The 12,338-nt window shown below is 34.5% G+C and overlaps 1 protein-coding gene across 5 annotated transcripts in view; it reads right to left on the bottom strand.

Moving 5' to 3' along the window:
- Window positions 1-11,200, bottom strand: part of LOC110032283 — a 116,750-nt gene extending 105,550 nt beyond the window's left edge. For all 5 annotated transcript variants that reach the window (XM_020735878.1, XM_020735870.1, XM_020735862.1 and 2 more), the window contains exons 1-5: window positions 10,964-11,200; window positions 10,223-10,688; window positions 9,326-9,737; window positions 9,172-9,243; window positions 9,002-9,064 (exon numbers count right to left, since the gene is read on the bottom strand). In XM_020735878.1, coding sequence (XP_020591537.1) covers window positions 9,002-9,064; window positions 9,172-9,243; window positions 9,326-9,737; window positions 10,223-10,599 — 924 coding nt within the window. In that variant the 5' untranslated portion in view covers window positions 10,600-10,688; window positions 10,964-11,200. The remainder of the gene's footprint in view (window positions 1-9,001; window positions 9,065-9,171; window positions 9,244-9,325; window positions 9,738-10,222; window positions 10,689-10,963) is intronic.
- Between the last annotated feature and the right edge of the window lie 1,138 nt (window positions 11,201-12,338).

Here is a 12,338-nt window from a genome sequence, read left to right as displayed (position 1 = left end):
AAAAAAGGATATAGAGGGAGATAATGATTTATGCCAAATCAATTTTCTCCATAACCAATCACGAGGTGAATGTAAATTGTCATAAATGAGTTTGCAAACTGATTGAGAATTGCTTCTTTTCCACATGGGAAGATCCTTTCGAGTAGGAGTAAGAGGAATAGTAAGAATATGCTTTGCATTTTGTTCCCCCACCATAGAACACAACTTAGGATAATCTCAACCATCTTGAGAAAAGAAATCAGAGACCAATAAGGAATTAGGATGAGGAAAGTGATTATAGTTAGAGTTATGTGAAAAGCCTCAGTTATCATTCCAGAAGAAAATATTCCCATCGCCAATGTCCCAAAAAATGAAATCGTTTGTTGTGTCTCTAGCATTAACCACAGCCTTCCAAATACAAGAATCTATCACCTTCCCCGAAACCAAGGAAGGGTGAGTTTGAGCACAATATTTTTGATGTAGAAACAAAGCCCAAAGAGAGGAACCCAATCTGAATTTATATCATAGTTTGCAAATGTTAACTTCAACAGTATGTTTTAATGCCTTAAAACCAAAGCCCTCAGCCTTTTTAGGCTTACAAACTTTATAACAAGTATTCTAAATTTTCTTAGCATCATTCCTCACCCAAAGAAATTTATTAAAGAGTCTCTTCATCATAATAATAGCACTTATCTTGGGGTTGAACACTTGCAAAGCATATAGTGAAATACTTTGAAGAACACTAGAAAGCAAAAAGATCCTGCCCCCAGTGGAAAGAAAAATATTTCTCCAATCATTAATTTTACGTTTGATTTTATCAATCACATCATCCATATGTATCCGTTTCCTCCTTCCCCTTATCAAATTTACCCCAAGAAATTTAAGAGGAAGAGAGACATGATGAAAACCAGTAAATGTAACACCCTATTTAATAAGATGTTGTTTAACCTGCTTGCCAAAAAACATCTGACATTTGTCACTATTAAAGCGAAGGCCGGAGCAGTTCTGAAAATCCTGTAAAAGTCTCATCACTTGTTTTATAGCAAGTTTAAATGCATTAGAAAAAATAATAATGTCATCAGCATAAGCAAGGTGGGAGACCGTGATTTTAGCTTTATGAGAAAAGTGAGCATGAGGATGTGAAAACTGGAAATGGTTAAGCAACCTGGAAAAATAGTTAAAAGCTAGAATAAAATGATAGGAGAAAGGGGGTCTCCATGTTTAATGCCACGAGAAGCAGTGAAAAATCCATAAGAGTTTCCATTATCCATAGGAGTTGCCATTAACTAAGACAGAGTAAAAGTTGTTAGCAAGCCATCTTTTAATCAAATAGCAAAAGTTTATTGAAACCCCTAGCTTTCAGAACGTTGATAATGAAATCCCAATTTATGGTGTCGAAGGCTTTCTTGATATCTAATTTGATAACCAGATTGCCAACCCCTGCATTTTTTATCCAGATCCTGTAATATTTCCTGTGCCAAAAGAATATTATCAGAAATATCTCGACCTTTAATGAAGGCTGGCTGATGAGGGGAAATAAGGGAAGGAAGGAGAGGTTGGAAACGAGCCACAATCAATTTACTAATAATTTTAGAAACAACAGAGGTTAGAGAGATGGTCAAAAGTCCTTCCAGTGTGATTTTGCATTAGCCTTAGGGATGAGAACAATCAAAGCAGCAGAGAAGTATTTCCCAAGATCCACCCCCTGAAAGAAACTCTGAATAACAAGCACTACGTCGTGTTTAATAATGTTCCAACAGGAAATATAAAAAGTGGAGGTGAAACAATCTGGACCAAGAGCCTTCTGAGAGCTAATATCTTTGAGACCAGTAAAAATTTCCAACTCAGTAGGGAGTTCGGACAAAGGGAGGGTAAAGGAGGGTCGGACAAAGAGAGGGAGGAAACTGTGTCTCAGACCGAAAGAGTCTCAGCATAAAGAGAAGAAAAATAATCAGCTGCATTAGAACTAATTTGATCTGCATCAGTGAGAACAGAACCCTCATTAGTAACAATCTTAATAATGGTATTTATATTACGACGATGTTTGATAGTAGCATGAAAGTACTTGATGTTTCTGTCCCCATTCTTGAAATGGTTATCCCAATCTTTCTGTCTAAGGAAGTCCTCCTCAATTGAGATTTCCTCTAATAAGTTGTGATGAGCATCAGCTAATTTGGACACAATATCAGGAGTATCAATCAATAGTGCTTTTAAAGAATCAACCACCTGTTGGGCTTTCAAATCCCTAGAGTGACATTGTCGAAAGTATCAGTGTTCCGTCTCTTTAAATGAGAAACAACATTTTTATGGAGTTGCCATAAAATGACCCACGGTTTACCACTCTATCTAGAAACCCAAGTCTGCTTAATCAAGTCAATAAAAGTAGGGTGAGAAACACAAACATTAAGAAATTTGAAATGATAGTGAGAATGTTTGGAATGAAAAGCTAAGCTGAGCAATATAGGATTATGATCCGATGCAGCATGATTCAGATGTTTGACATGTATAATATTATAATAACCTAAAAACTCTGAGTTTCCCAGAAATATGTCCAAGTGTTGAATAAGAAAATCACGCCGCTAAGTATAAGGACCAGAAAAACCTAAATCATAAAGGTTAGCATCCTCAATATGTTCACAAAATCGATTTATAAGACTGATGTCAACCTTATTACTACCCCATCTCTCAGAAGGTGACATAATCATATTTAAATCACCTCCAACGAACCAATTATCAGTAATAGCAGCACTCATATGAATAAGTTGCTGCCAAAGAAGGAGTTTATCCCTTAAATGAGAGCTGGCGTAAATAAAGGTAGCCCAATCTGAAAAATTCTCATATTGATACTGAATAAGAACATATTACATATTATGATCAATGGTTTTAAAAGTGATATTCTTCTGCCAAAAGAGCCAAATTTTGTTATTGACATTACAGAAATACAAATACCCCTTGAACTTCTTGATGATGTTATCTTTATGTATCGATTTTCTTTATGAATCAAGACAAGAGGTTCCAAAAGAACAAAAATATCAGGTTTATGGACCCTACATAAATACTTTAAACAATTAAAGGAGTGAGGGTCCGCCACTCCTCTAATGTTCCACACCAAAACATAAAACATTTTGGCTCATGACACCCTCCCACCTAGCAAGCCTAGGGGGAAGGTGCAAGTGCTGACCTTCTGAATGATAAGAGACATCAATATTGTTTGTTTTTATCATATTTGGAAGCTCAGAGTTCCTTCTCCCTTTTTTCCTACTATATCTCTGAGTTTGTCATTCAGATTCTAAAACAGAGGCGGCTAAAGATGATGGATCCTGTTTAATGAATTAAACACAGAAGTAGAGAGGTGAGTGATAGCTTGTGGGGGATCAACAACTTCCAATTGATTAAGTGACTCAACAAGCACGTGAGGGAGGGGGGTTCGGTTTCAACTACGGATGTAATAGAGGGTTCCACATTATCAACATTTCTAATAGGCCCCTCAGCTGCAGGAAGAGGCACATTGGTTGCCTCCAAACAGGGAGCAACCATATCAATAGGACCCATGCAAACATCAGCAGACTGCGCAACAGGTTCAAAGAAAATAGTAGGTATAGTCGATTACTGCTCAACAGAAACAACACGACCAGCAGGAAGCTTCCTTAGGTCGGGGTGCAAGTGAAAACAATGATCAGAATCATAACCAAACATGCTATAATGCAAATAGTAATGAGGATGTTTTTCAAGCAAAACCGGCTGCCAATAACCAGTATAACTAGAGCCAATCCAAATCTCCTCCGAAGGAGGTAAGGTAACATCCATTTCTATTAAAATTCTAGCAATTGCGGGTCATGTTAAATTATAGGGGCATCAAGCATTAGAGGCTTACCATACATGGCAACGATAGAAAACAGTATTTCGTGATTGAACAAATGCACCTTCAGACCTGGAAGTCAAAGCCAGACAGGAATAATAGGAAGCTCGGTTTTAGGGTTAAAATCGGTAGTCCATTTAAGGACATTCATCCAAACATCACCAAAATGAACAGTTCTACGTGCAAAAATCTTAACATAATCATCTTCGTTAGAGAGTTGTATCAGAATATGTCGGCTATCCAAATCCCCAATCTTCTAGTCCCCCGATAACTTCGGAAGCTCAAAGTTCTTCATCAAAAAATCGTATTTCGGAAGTCCATAAAGAAATTTACCAACTAGATGAGAGCGACAAGCAGAGGCGAGAATAGAGTTTTCAGAAACGAAGAGACAGAGCGCACATTTCCCCCCTTACGACCCTGAGATTTAATGAAACTATATTCCCAACCAAGAACAAGTGATTCCTGAAAGGAGGATGCGAAAGCAAACTTCGAAGGAGACCCAGGGGAAGAAGCCCCCGCAGTGACCCCGACGTACGTCTTAGCCATACTTGAAAAGATAAGGAAAAATCGGGAGAAGAAACTTAGTGCGAGAGGGAGGACAAAACCAAAAAACCAGAAAGATCTCACCAGGGAGAGGTTGTTGAGAACGAGCGAGCACCGTCAGCATCCCCGAATCACCACGAGATCGCCCTTAGCTCCAAACCCTAGCAGAGCACTCGCGCCGTATATTCAATATATATATATATATATAAGGGTAGATAATCTTTTAGGAAAGCAACGTATTACAATTCCTTGATCATAAAGGACAGATCTAATAGTATAGAGTCTCGATCCATGTGTCTTAAGTTCTTTTCTTATCTGAGATTCATAAGGAAATAGATCAAACGAAACAAAGTCTCGATCTGTGTCTTAAATTATTAGCTATTATTAGAGCAAAAATTCAACAATTAAGGACTAAGATGCTTGCCTTAATTTTTTTAAACACTTTTGTTTTAGATTTATCATTTAAGATCAAGATTTATTTTCTTTTCTCAGCGTGTGACTTTTGGTGTAAGATAACGAACTAAGTTAAGATGTCGATAGTTTATAGCATCATCATGAATTATTTATAATTTTATCTGTTCTTTTTTTTTATTATTTGAGGCTTATGCCTCAATTTGCCAATACATTTACAACTTACCTCACCAAGATAAAATGTCTCAACTCCCAAGTTTTTCTTTTAAAATTTTGTGAATGCCTTCACAATCCCCTCATAACCAATAAAAAAAAAGACAAAAAAAGTAATGCTGATCTATCATATGATTCTTACTACGACTGAAACAGCTAACTCAACCAACAAATGCTTCAAATGTTTTACTATTCTATCTATCATTCATATCTTAAGTAACTTCAACATTACGTCAAATGTTTTTCTCCTCTTAAAGTCCACCAAATCAATTCTCTTAGTCTTCCATTCAAACATTTAAAAAAATAAAAATAAAATAAAATAAAAAATTAAAAAAAGAAAACACATTAATGTCCTTTCATGTCTCTTTATATTTCTCATTAAATGTCAAAGAACATAAAATTACTTATGCAGAGCCTCTCTTCATTGCAATTTAAATTAATTCTTTGATACCAACATGATTTGTCAATGCCCATATTCCAAAACCCACTATGAACATTTTCATTGTATAATGTGTGGGATCTATAAAATTTTCTCTAACTTGTAATGTGTAATAAGTCAAAGATTTCATAAACTTTAAATTTTATTTTTAAATAGTTACTCACTAAAATACAGATTATAAATGTTTGTTTCTAAACATTACTATTTTCAATGATTCTAAAAGCTTTTATCAGATAACATATTTTGTTGAACATACTTTTAATGATTCTAAAAGTTATTGTCATATAACATACTTATGTTGAACATGGTGTAAGTAACAGCATGTTACCTTACAAAGTCGCATTGACCATTGTAAAATCGGCTTTGATCAATCACTTCATTTGATTAAAGTTGAATACCAAATTATAATCCCGAACAATTTTTTGAACAATTTTGAACCTCTATAACAATTGTTGTTCATAAAACTATTAAGATTAAGATTACGAGTTCATAGTTCAACAACTAACCGTAAAACTATTTCTAAACAAAAAAAATAAAAAAAAACTAAATATTAATATCGTTAATGCTAGGGTAATCATTACAAGCAATGTGCCATAACTTAACCCTTCTGTGGTGAGAAGTTGACAAAGATTTTCTAGTTCTTCATTCACAAGGGATGAAACACAACTAAATAGATTGTTTTGAAAAGCAAGCAACGTTGGCAAGAGCCATCAAGAGCATCTCTTATAAGTAGTGTGTTACAACTTATCTTAAGTGTGTTAATAAGTAAGGAATAGATGACTGGTTAAAAGCTAATATCATATGTTGCGCATATGAGAAATGTTTGGGAGTTGATATTAGGTCAACAACCAATCAAAAAACTATTCCAAAGCTAATAAATGAATAAATTTAAATATCATAGATGCTAGGGTCTCCCTTACAAGAAACGTGAACCTAACCCAAGTATGATGGAAGCTAATAAGGGTTAAGATAAGTTCCTTGATTTACTGAAACTTTGATCAGCATTCAAGAAGCAGCCTACAAAAGGGGCATCGGGGATTAAAAAAAAAAGAGTCCGCTAGATTAGGCTAAGAATAGCATGCCCAACTTTCTTAATACAGATGCCAAAATTCTATTTGCCGAGGCAATAGAAGCCTCCACGACCAATGCAAGAAAGGTAGCATAAGCCTATGTTTGAGAATACTAGAGAAACGTTTAGTTGCTAGGATTCATGCATTTATATGAATGCAATTGACATTAAAAAGCGTGCATTTGTAATACTCAAAGTTGTTTGACTGGATGTTAAATAACTTCAGAAAACTTGTGTTGTGTTCAATTGGCTCAAAATAAATCTTAATTATCTGTATTAATATGTGCATGTATGTATGTTGTGCACATATAAATATATCCATAAAACTACATGTAACTTTTATAAAAAAAAACCCAAGGGCTGATATATTAAAGAAAAAGATACGGATAGGTTTGTATGGGTGGGCCTAAACACCCAACCCACACGGTAAAACACACACCAGAAAATATAAATAAAAGATGGGTACATATAGAAATCAAAAAACCCAAAAACCACCCAGGCACTGAAAAAGTGTGAGTCATCCCAATCTAGTCTTGTCTCTGGCTCTAGCTCTCGATAGTGATTCAGCTAGCAGATTGGTAAGGTGTTGACCATTACCCGTAGTAACCAAAGTATTATCCATAAGACTCCTGAGCTCTAGTAGATCTCCATAAACCTACATGTATATACATATATATACATATGTTATTTTAATTTATTCTTTTAATATTGATTTTTTTTTTTAATTCAAGATGCTAAGAGGTGAAGTAGTGAGCTTAGGTGATGGTAAAGATGGCGAATGTGTTTGGTAGCAATGCAAGTTTCATGGGATGGCTATCAAAATAATAGCAACAGGAAAAGTAGTGAATGTGAATGCAAGGACGACAACAAAGGTGGACATGGGGACAATAAGAGCAAGGATGGCAAATTGGGCCACGAGGATGTGGGTTGGACGTTACTTCAGAAAAGAAAGGGTCGTGAACAAAGAATTTAGAATTTTGCCTAATTTGAGGGAATTCCAAAATCATTAAAAATGAGGAATCGAGTCATTCTAAATTCCTTTGAAAAAATACTTCGCATTTGCATCACTCCAAGCCAGACATCTAAAAAATCAAAGCTCAAGCATTTATCTTTTCCTAATACTCTTTATAAGTCACAACAAATAAAACCTACTAGATCCCTATGGAAGACGTCATTAAAATAACATATCCATTTAAAAAAAAAATGTTCTAAACCAGCACTTATACACCATACATAATTTGGAACTTCAACATTGCTTCATTCCATGTTTAGCAACTTCTACCAACAAGCTCGTCAACTTTTTAAGAGAGCAATATTTATAAAGAAGAAAAGGCTCTACCACTTTTATTTCCTTAAAGATGACAGACTTAAAATTCCTTTGATGAGGAATGGCTGGGCTGCTGATAAGGCTTTTAGAAGGGGGCATTGAGTGGAGCCCACTAATTGCACAATAAATGAAGAAAAGCCATTGAGCTAAATTAATCTTGCATGTACATAGGAGTAATAAATGGTTTCTACTTGTAGAGCCGTCTAGTTATTCATCAGGCAAGTATAATTATGCAAATAAAACATGTTTTGAGTTATGGTGTACTAATTATTGATATTTTGATTGAAATAGGAAATGCTTAATAACTTAGAAATCGATGGGGGCCTATGTTGGTGCAACCATTCTGAAAACATCCACATGGACCCTTTTCCTTAGGATTGCAAATTGATTCAACATATCAACACTCATAAACTGATCTTATGTCAATATTTGATAACTTAGTGGAAGCAAATATTTTTCAAAGCAAAATTTTGCACAAGGGCATGCTTCTAATGAGTCTAGATGTGAACCTAACACATCTAACTCATGTGACAGTGATCCTAATCTTTGTATACTTAACCTTTATGGAAATTCGTACCATCTATATATTCTATTCTACAATTAATGTTCTCCGCATTGTAATTTTAACAGAATTTTGCATAGTTCATACACTATCTATTCTTGTTCACAATTTATTCAACTTATCCTTCGGAAAATAATTAGCAATGTATTATTGTGCAAATACTAAAATTAGGTATGTTTTATGCATAAAAATTTGCAGAATTTGAGATTCATGGGCGTTGATTTATATACATGCTTTTAATGCATGATTTATATCAACTTTGGAATAATATGTCATATTTTCTATCAAGGTATGTCATAGCCTAATATCCATGCATGGATTCAGTATCCATGTCCCAATATAAAGTCCTAAGTAATTATGTAATAGCATAATTTATATGGTAATTTATGGAATAGATCAACTCGAATAACTTAGAAACTATCTATAAAGCTGCAACAAGAGTTTAATGAAAAAATTTTATATTCAAATTGTCAGTTTTCCACGCCAACTGAAATAATTGTATAAGGAAATCATTCAAAAAAGCTTTAAATAAAACAAATAACAAAGTCGAAAAAAGAACAAATCAGCTTGCACCAGTTTTGTTGCAATAAAAAAAAAACCTTCCCGTTGACTGCTGCTCGAAATTCTTCCACGAAGCCGGCACACTTCAGTCGAAATAAAATCTGTTGCATGAAAAATGACAAAAACAAATAAAAAAGAGTCCAAAGTAACATCAAGCCACCATAGAGACTAATAAGCATGACCATTAAATGTGAAATAAACAACTTACACTCCTCCATGCTCTATGTCCAGTTGTCTTTCTATAACCCAGAGCTAATTTTATGCTTGAAACAACATGAACCTTTTGCGGGACATATTGCAAATAAAATAAGAATCATAACAGCTGAATCCATGGAGATTACGACCAAAACAAGTAAACTGACCTTATTTTTTGTTGCTTCTAATTTATCACAAATAGCTTTCATAGCTGGTATAAAATCCTTTATGTGCACATCTTCTCTTAAACAATCCTCAGAACCTTCAATGGGAACAGTACATAATTCTGTATCCCCAGATTCATTCAGCATTGGAGGCCAAACTGATCTAGTGATTTCAATCCTTTGTTGAGGATTCAAGTTGACATTTTTTGCATAACGAGACAAATGCAATAAATTAGTATTTACAATTTGATCATTTTTTGGCCCATTTTCCGCATGCGCGGATTCTTTTTCCCTAACCATAGTTGACTGCTTAACAATCAACTGTTGACATACAAGGTTCCTCACGACATAATAGAAGTTGGTTCCTTTGATATCAAGTTCTTTGGCGAGCTCGTTTTGGGTTACTCCAGTAGTCCTGCAAATTGATATAATGAATTAGTCACATCAGCCAAACTCATATAAAATTAAACAAAGATTATAGAAGTGGCCAAATAAATGATCATTTTATCAATAATGAAACCCCTATAATGAATTAACAGCCATTAGGCATCAAAATAGTCTTCTATAGTGTCAACATATCACAACAGGAAACCTAACAAGCATTCATTTGAACATGAAATGAGTGTAGAATTGCTTTTTTCAATCGCATGGCAGCTTAATCATCTTATCGATCCGAAATTCTAATAAAAAATAACATTTTATAAAACAATGCATCAATCTTTTAATGTGCGGAACTTTCCAAAGCAGCCATACTCAGCCCATAAAATTTCTGTAAAACTACATAGCCTCCTTGAAAGGTAAAACTACATAGCCTCCAAACCAACCATAAGCTTAATCTTGGAACTACTGCTATCCAACGTTCAAAAGAAAAGCAAATAAAAAAAGTGGTAGCAACTAAACCTTGCCATTGCAAGCCTCTCCAAAACACGTTTCTGGATCTGTGAAATCTCACAGTGTGGTGATTGCTTCAGATCATAAAGCCCCATGAAGCTATCTCTCAGGTGCTCCTCAGCAACTATAGTCAGCCCAATCTTCTCCATTTCCTCCATAGATCCTTGCAAAACATCCTTCCGTTCCATGGAAGAACCAGAGACCATGAAACCGAGACCAGGATGTGAAGCGAGACGACCCCATATAACTTTCTTGACACAATCAGAGAGCTCCAAGTTGGAGGAAGAAACAGATGCCTGCAAAGTTGGCCACAATTCTAGGAGGCGAATTCCAGAGGCTCCCCTCACGCAAACCTCCTCAAGCGCATCGGAGATAATGTTGTCCATAGAGAGGTTGGGGTGGAGAAGCAAGATTGGGCTATGGAATGTTTGGTGGCATGAACTGAACAGGATTTGAGCAGAATTTAACCAAAACACTGCCAGACAGAAAAAATGACAACTTTAAATCCTTCAGAATATCAAATCCCGTTTCTTTTCCGTTTTACCTCAAACCGTGGATTTAGTAAGAAGCTGTCCGCTAACAAATTTAGAGCAGGACTCAACATAGATTTAAAAAAAATCTCGCCAAACGGTCAGTTTAAACAAAATAAAGCCGCGGATTTATTAAATCCGAATTTCAGCGATTTCGGCAGTAAATCCCCAGATTTACTTAGAACTCGCGCGCCGCGCGAAAAGGACGATTTGGAGTTACCTTCCTCAATTGTCTCGGGTAGGAGCAGGAGAAGAAAGATAGGAGTTTCGTTGGTCTCTGTACGCCGCGGTTTCAACGTTGCCTTCCAAGCTAGATCTAGCTTCTGTATCGCGAAGGTTCGGACACGAAGGGCGATGATTTTGAGCGAAAGCGGTAGACGGGGGAGGGAGAGGGTTTGGGACAGAGCGGGAAGGATGATGTAGCGTTCGGGAGGAGAGCGCAAGGGGTTTAGAGGTTTGTGATTCTAATTACCTCCTAATTTTTATGTATTATTCTATCAATCACACAAAAAGTTTTTAAGATGTTTTTCATTCAGAATTTAGAATTAGTTGTAGCCGTTATAAAATTATTAAAAAAAAAAGTAACTCCTAGACGGTTGATGAATAAGTTGTTCAAAAAATTATAACTTTCTAGCACTAGTTTTGTGGGAAAATGTTGATTTCAGTTGCAGCTTTTTGAGAATGCAAAAAAAACACAATTTTGACAAACTAGAAAAACTAATGTGCGTATTCACGCAGAGCCGCCTCAAATGCACTCTTAGTACGCTTAAGTTATTTCTGATTTATTAAATTTACTTTCTTGTTGGATTTGTAAAATTTGAATTTAATATGAATCAAAGGTAAAATTCAGGCCTTACATTCAAAATTACCATAAATCCATAAAACTTTTGAGTTGTTTTACGTTTGGATGGATTTAGTAAGTTTAACCATAAATCTTAATAGGGCCCTACCAAACATCCCCTAAATGGTTGATATGATAATACATAGGAATTGGGTGATAGATATATAAATATCCTTTTAATTTAAAGGGACATGGGATAATTTTTCAAAAGAGAAAGCTTAATAAATTATTTTGTTAAAAGGGACCTGATTTTATTTTTATATAAAAAAGGTCTCAAAAGTGGCATTTTAAATTTAAAAAAAATAATTAAACTTGGGATTAATCCATTTTTATTAAATGTGAATTGATCCCACATTTTTATTATTTAAATAATTTCAATAAAATAGGAAATTTTAATCCCACATTTATATTAAAATATTAAAATTCATATAGACGTATTCAAAGTTTTTCCATCTAGTCCTCTTCTCTTTATAACTTTTTTATATTACTGTGAAATAATTGAAATAACATTTTAATAAAATATTAAAATACCATGATAAAATCTTAAAATAAAAAAAAATTCAATATTAAAATGATAATATTTTAATTAATAATAATTTTAAAAAATGTAAATTATCATAAATTATTCTTCATAGTATTTTAAATAGATTATTTATTTAATGAATTATAATAAATAAGCTCTTAAGTTTAAAATCTTATTTATAAAACGATGTAAATTATGGGGAATTAATATTAAGAAATCTAGAATTATATG

The sequence above is a fragment of the Phalaenopsis equestris genome, unplaced genomic scaffold (genome assembly GCF_001263595.1).
Source record: "Phalaenopsis equestris unplaced genomic scaffold, ASM126359v1 Scaffold000002, whole genome shotgun sequence".
Taxonomy (NCBI): Eukaryota; Viridiplantae; Streptophyta; class Magnoliopsida; order Asparagales; family Orchidaceae; genus Phalaenopsis; species Phalaenopsis equestris.
This window is presented reverse-complemented; position numbering and strand designations above follow the sequence as displayed.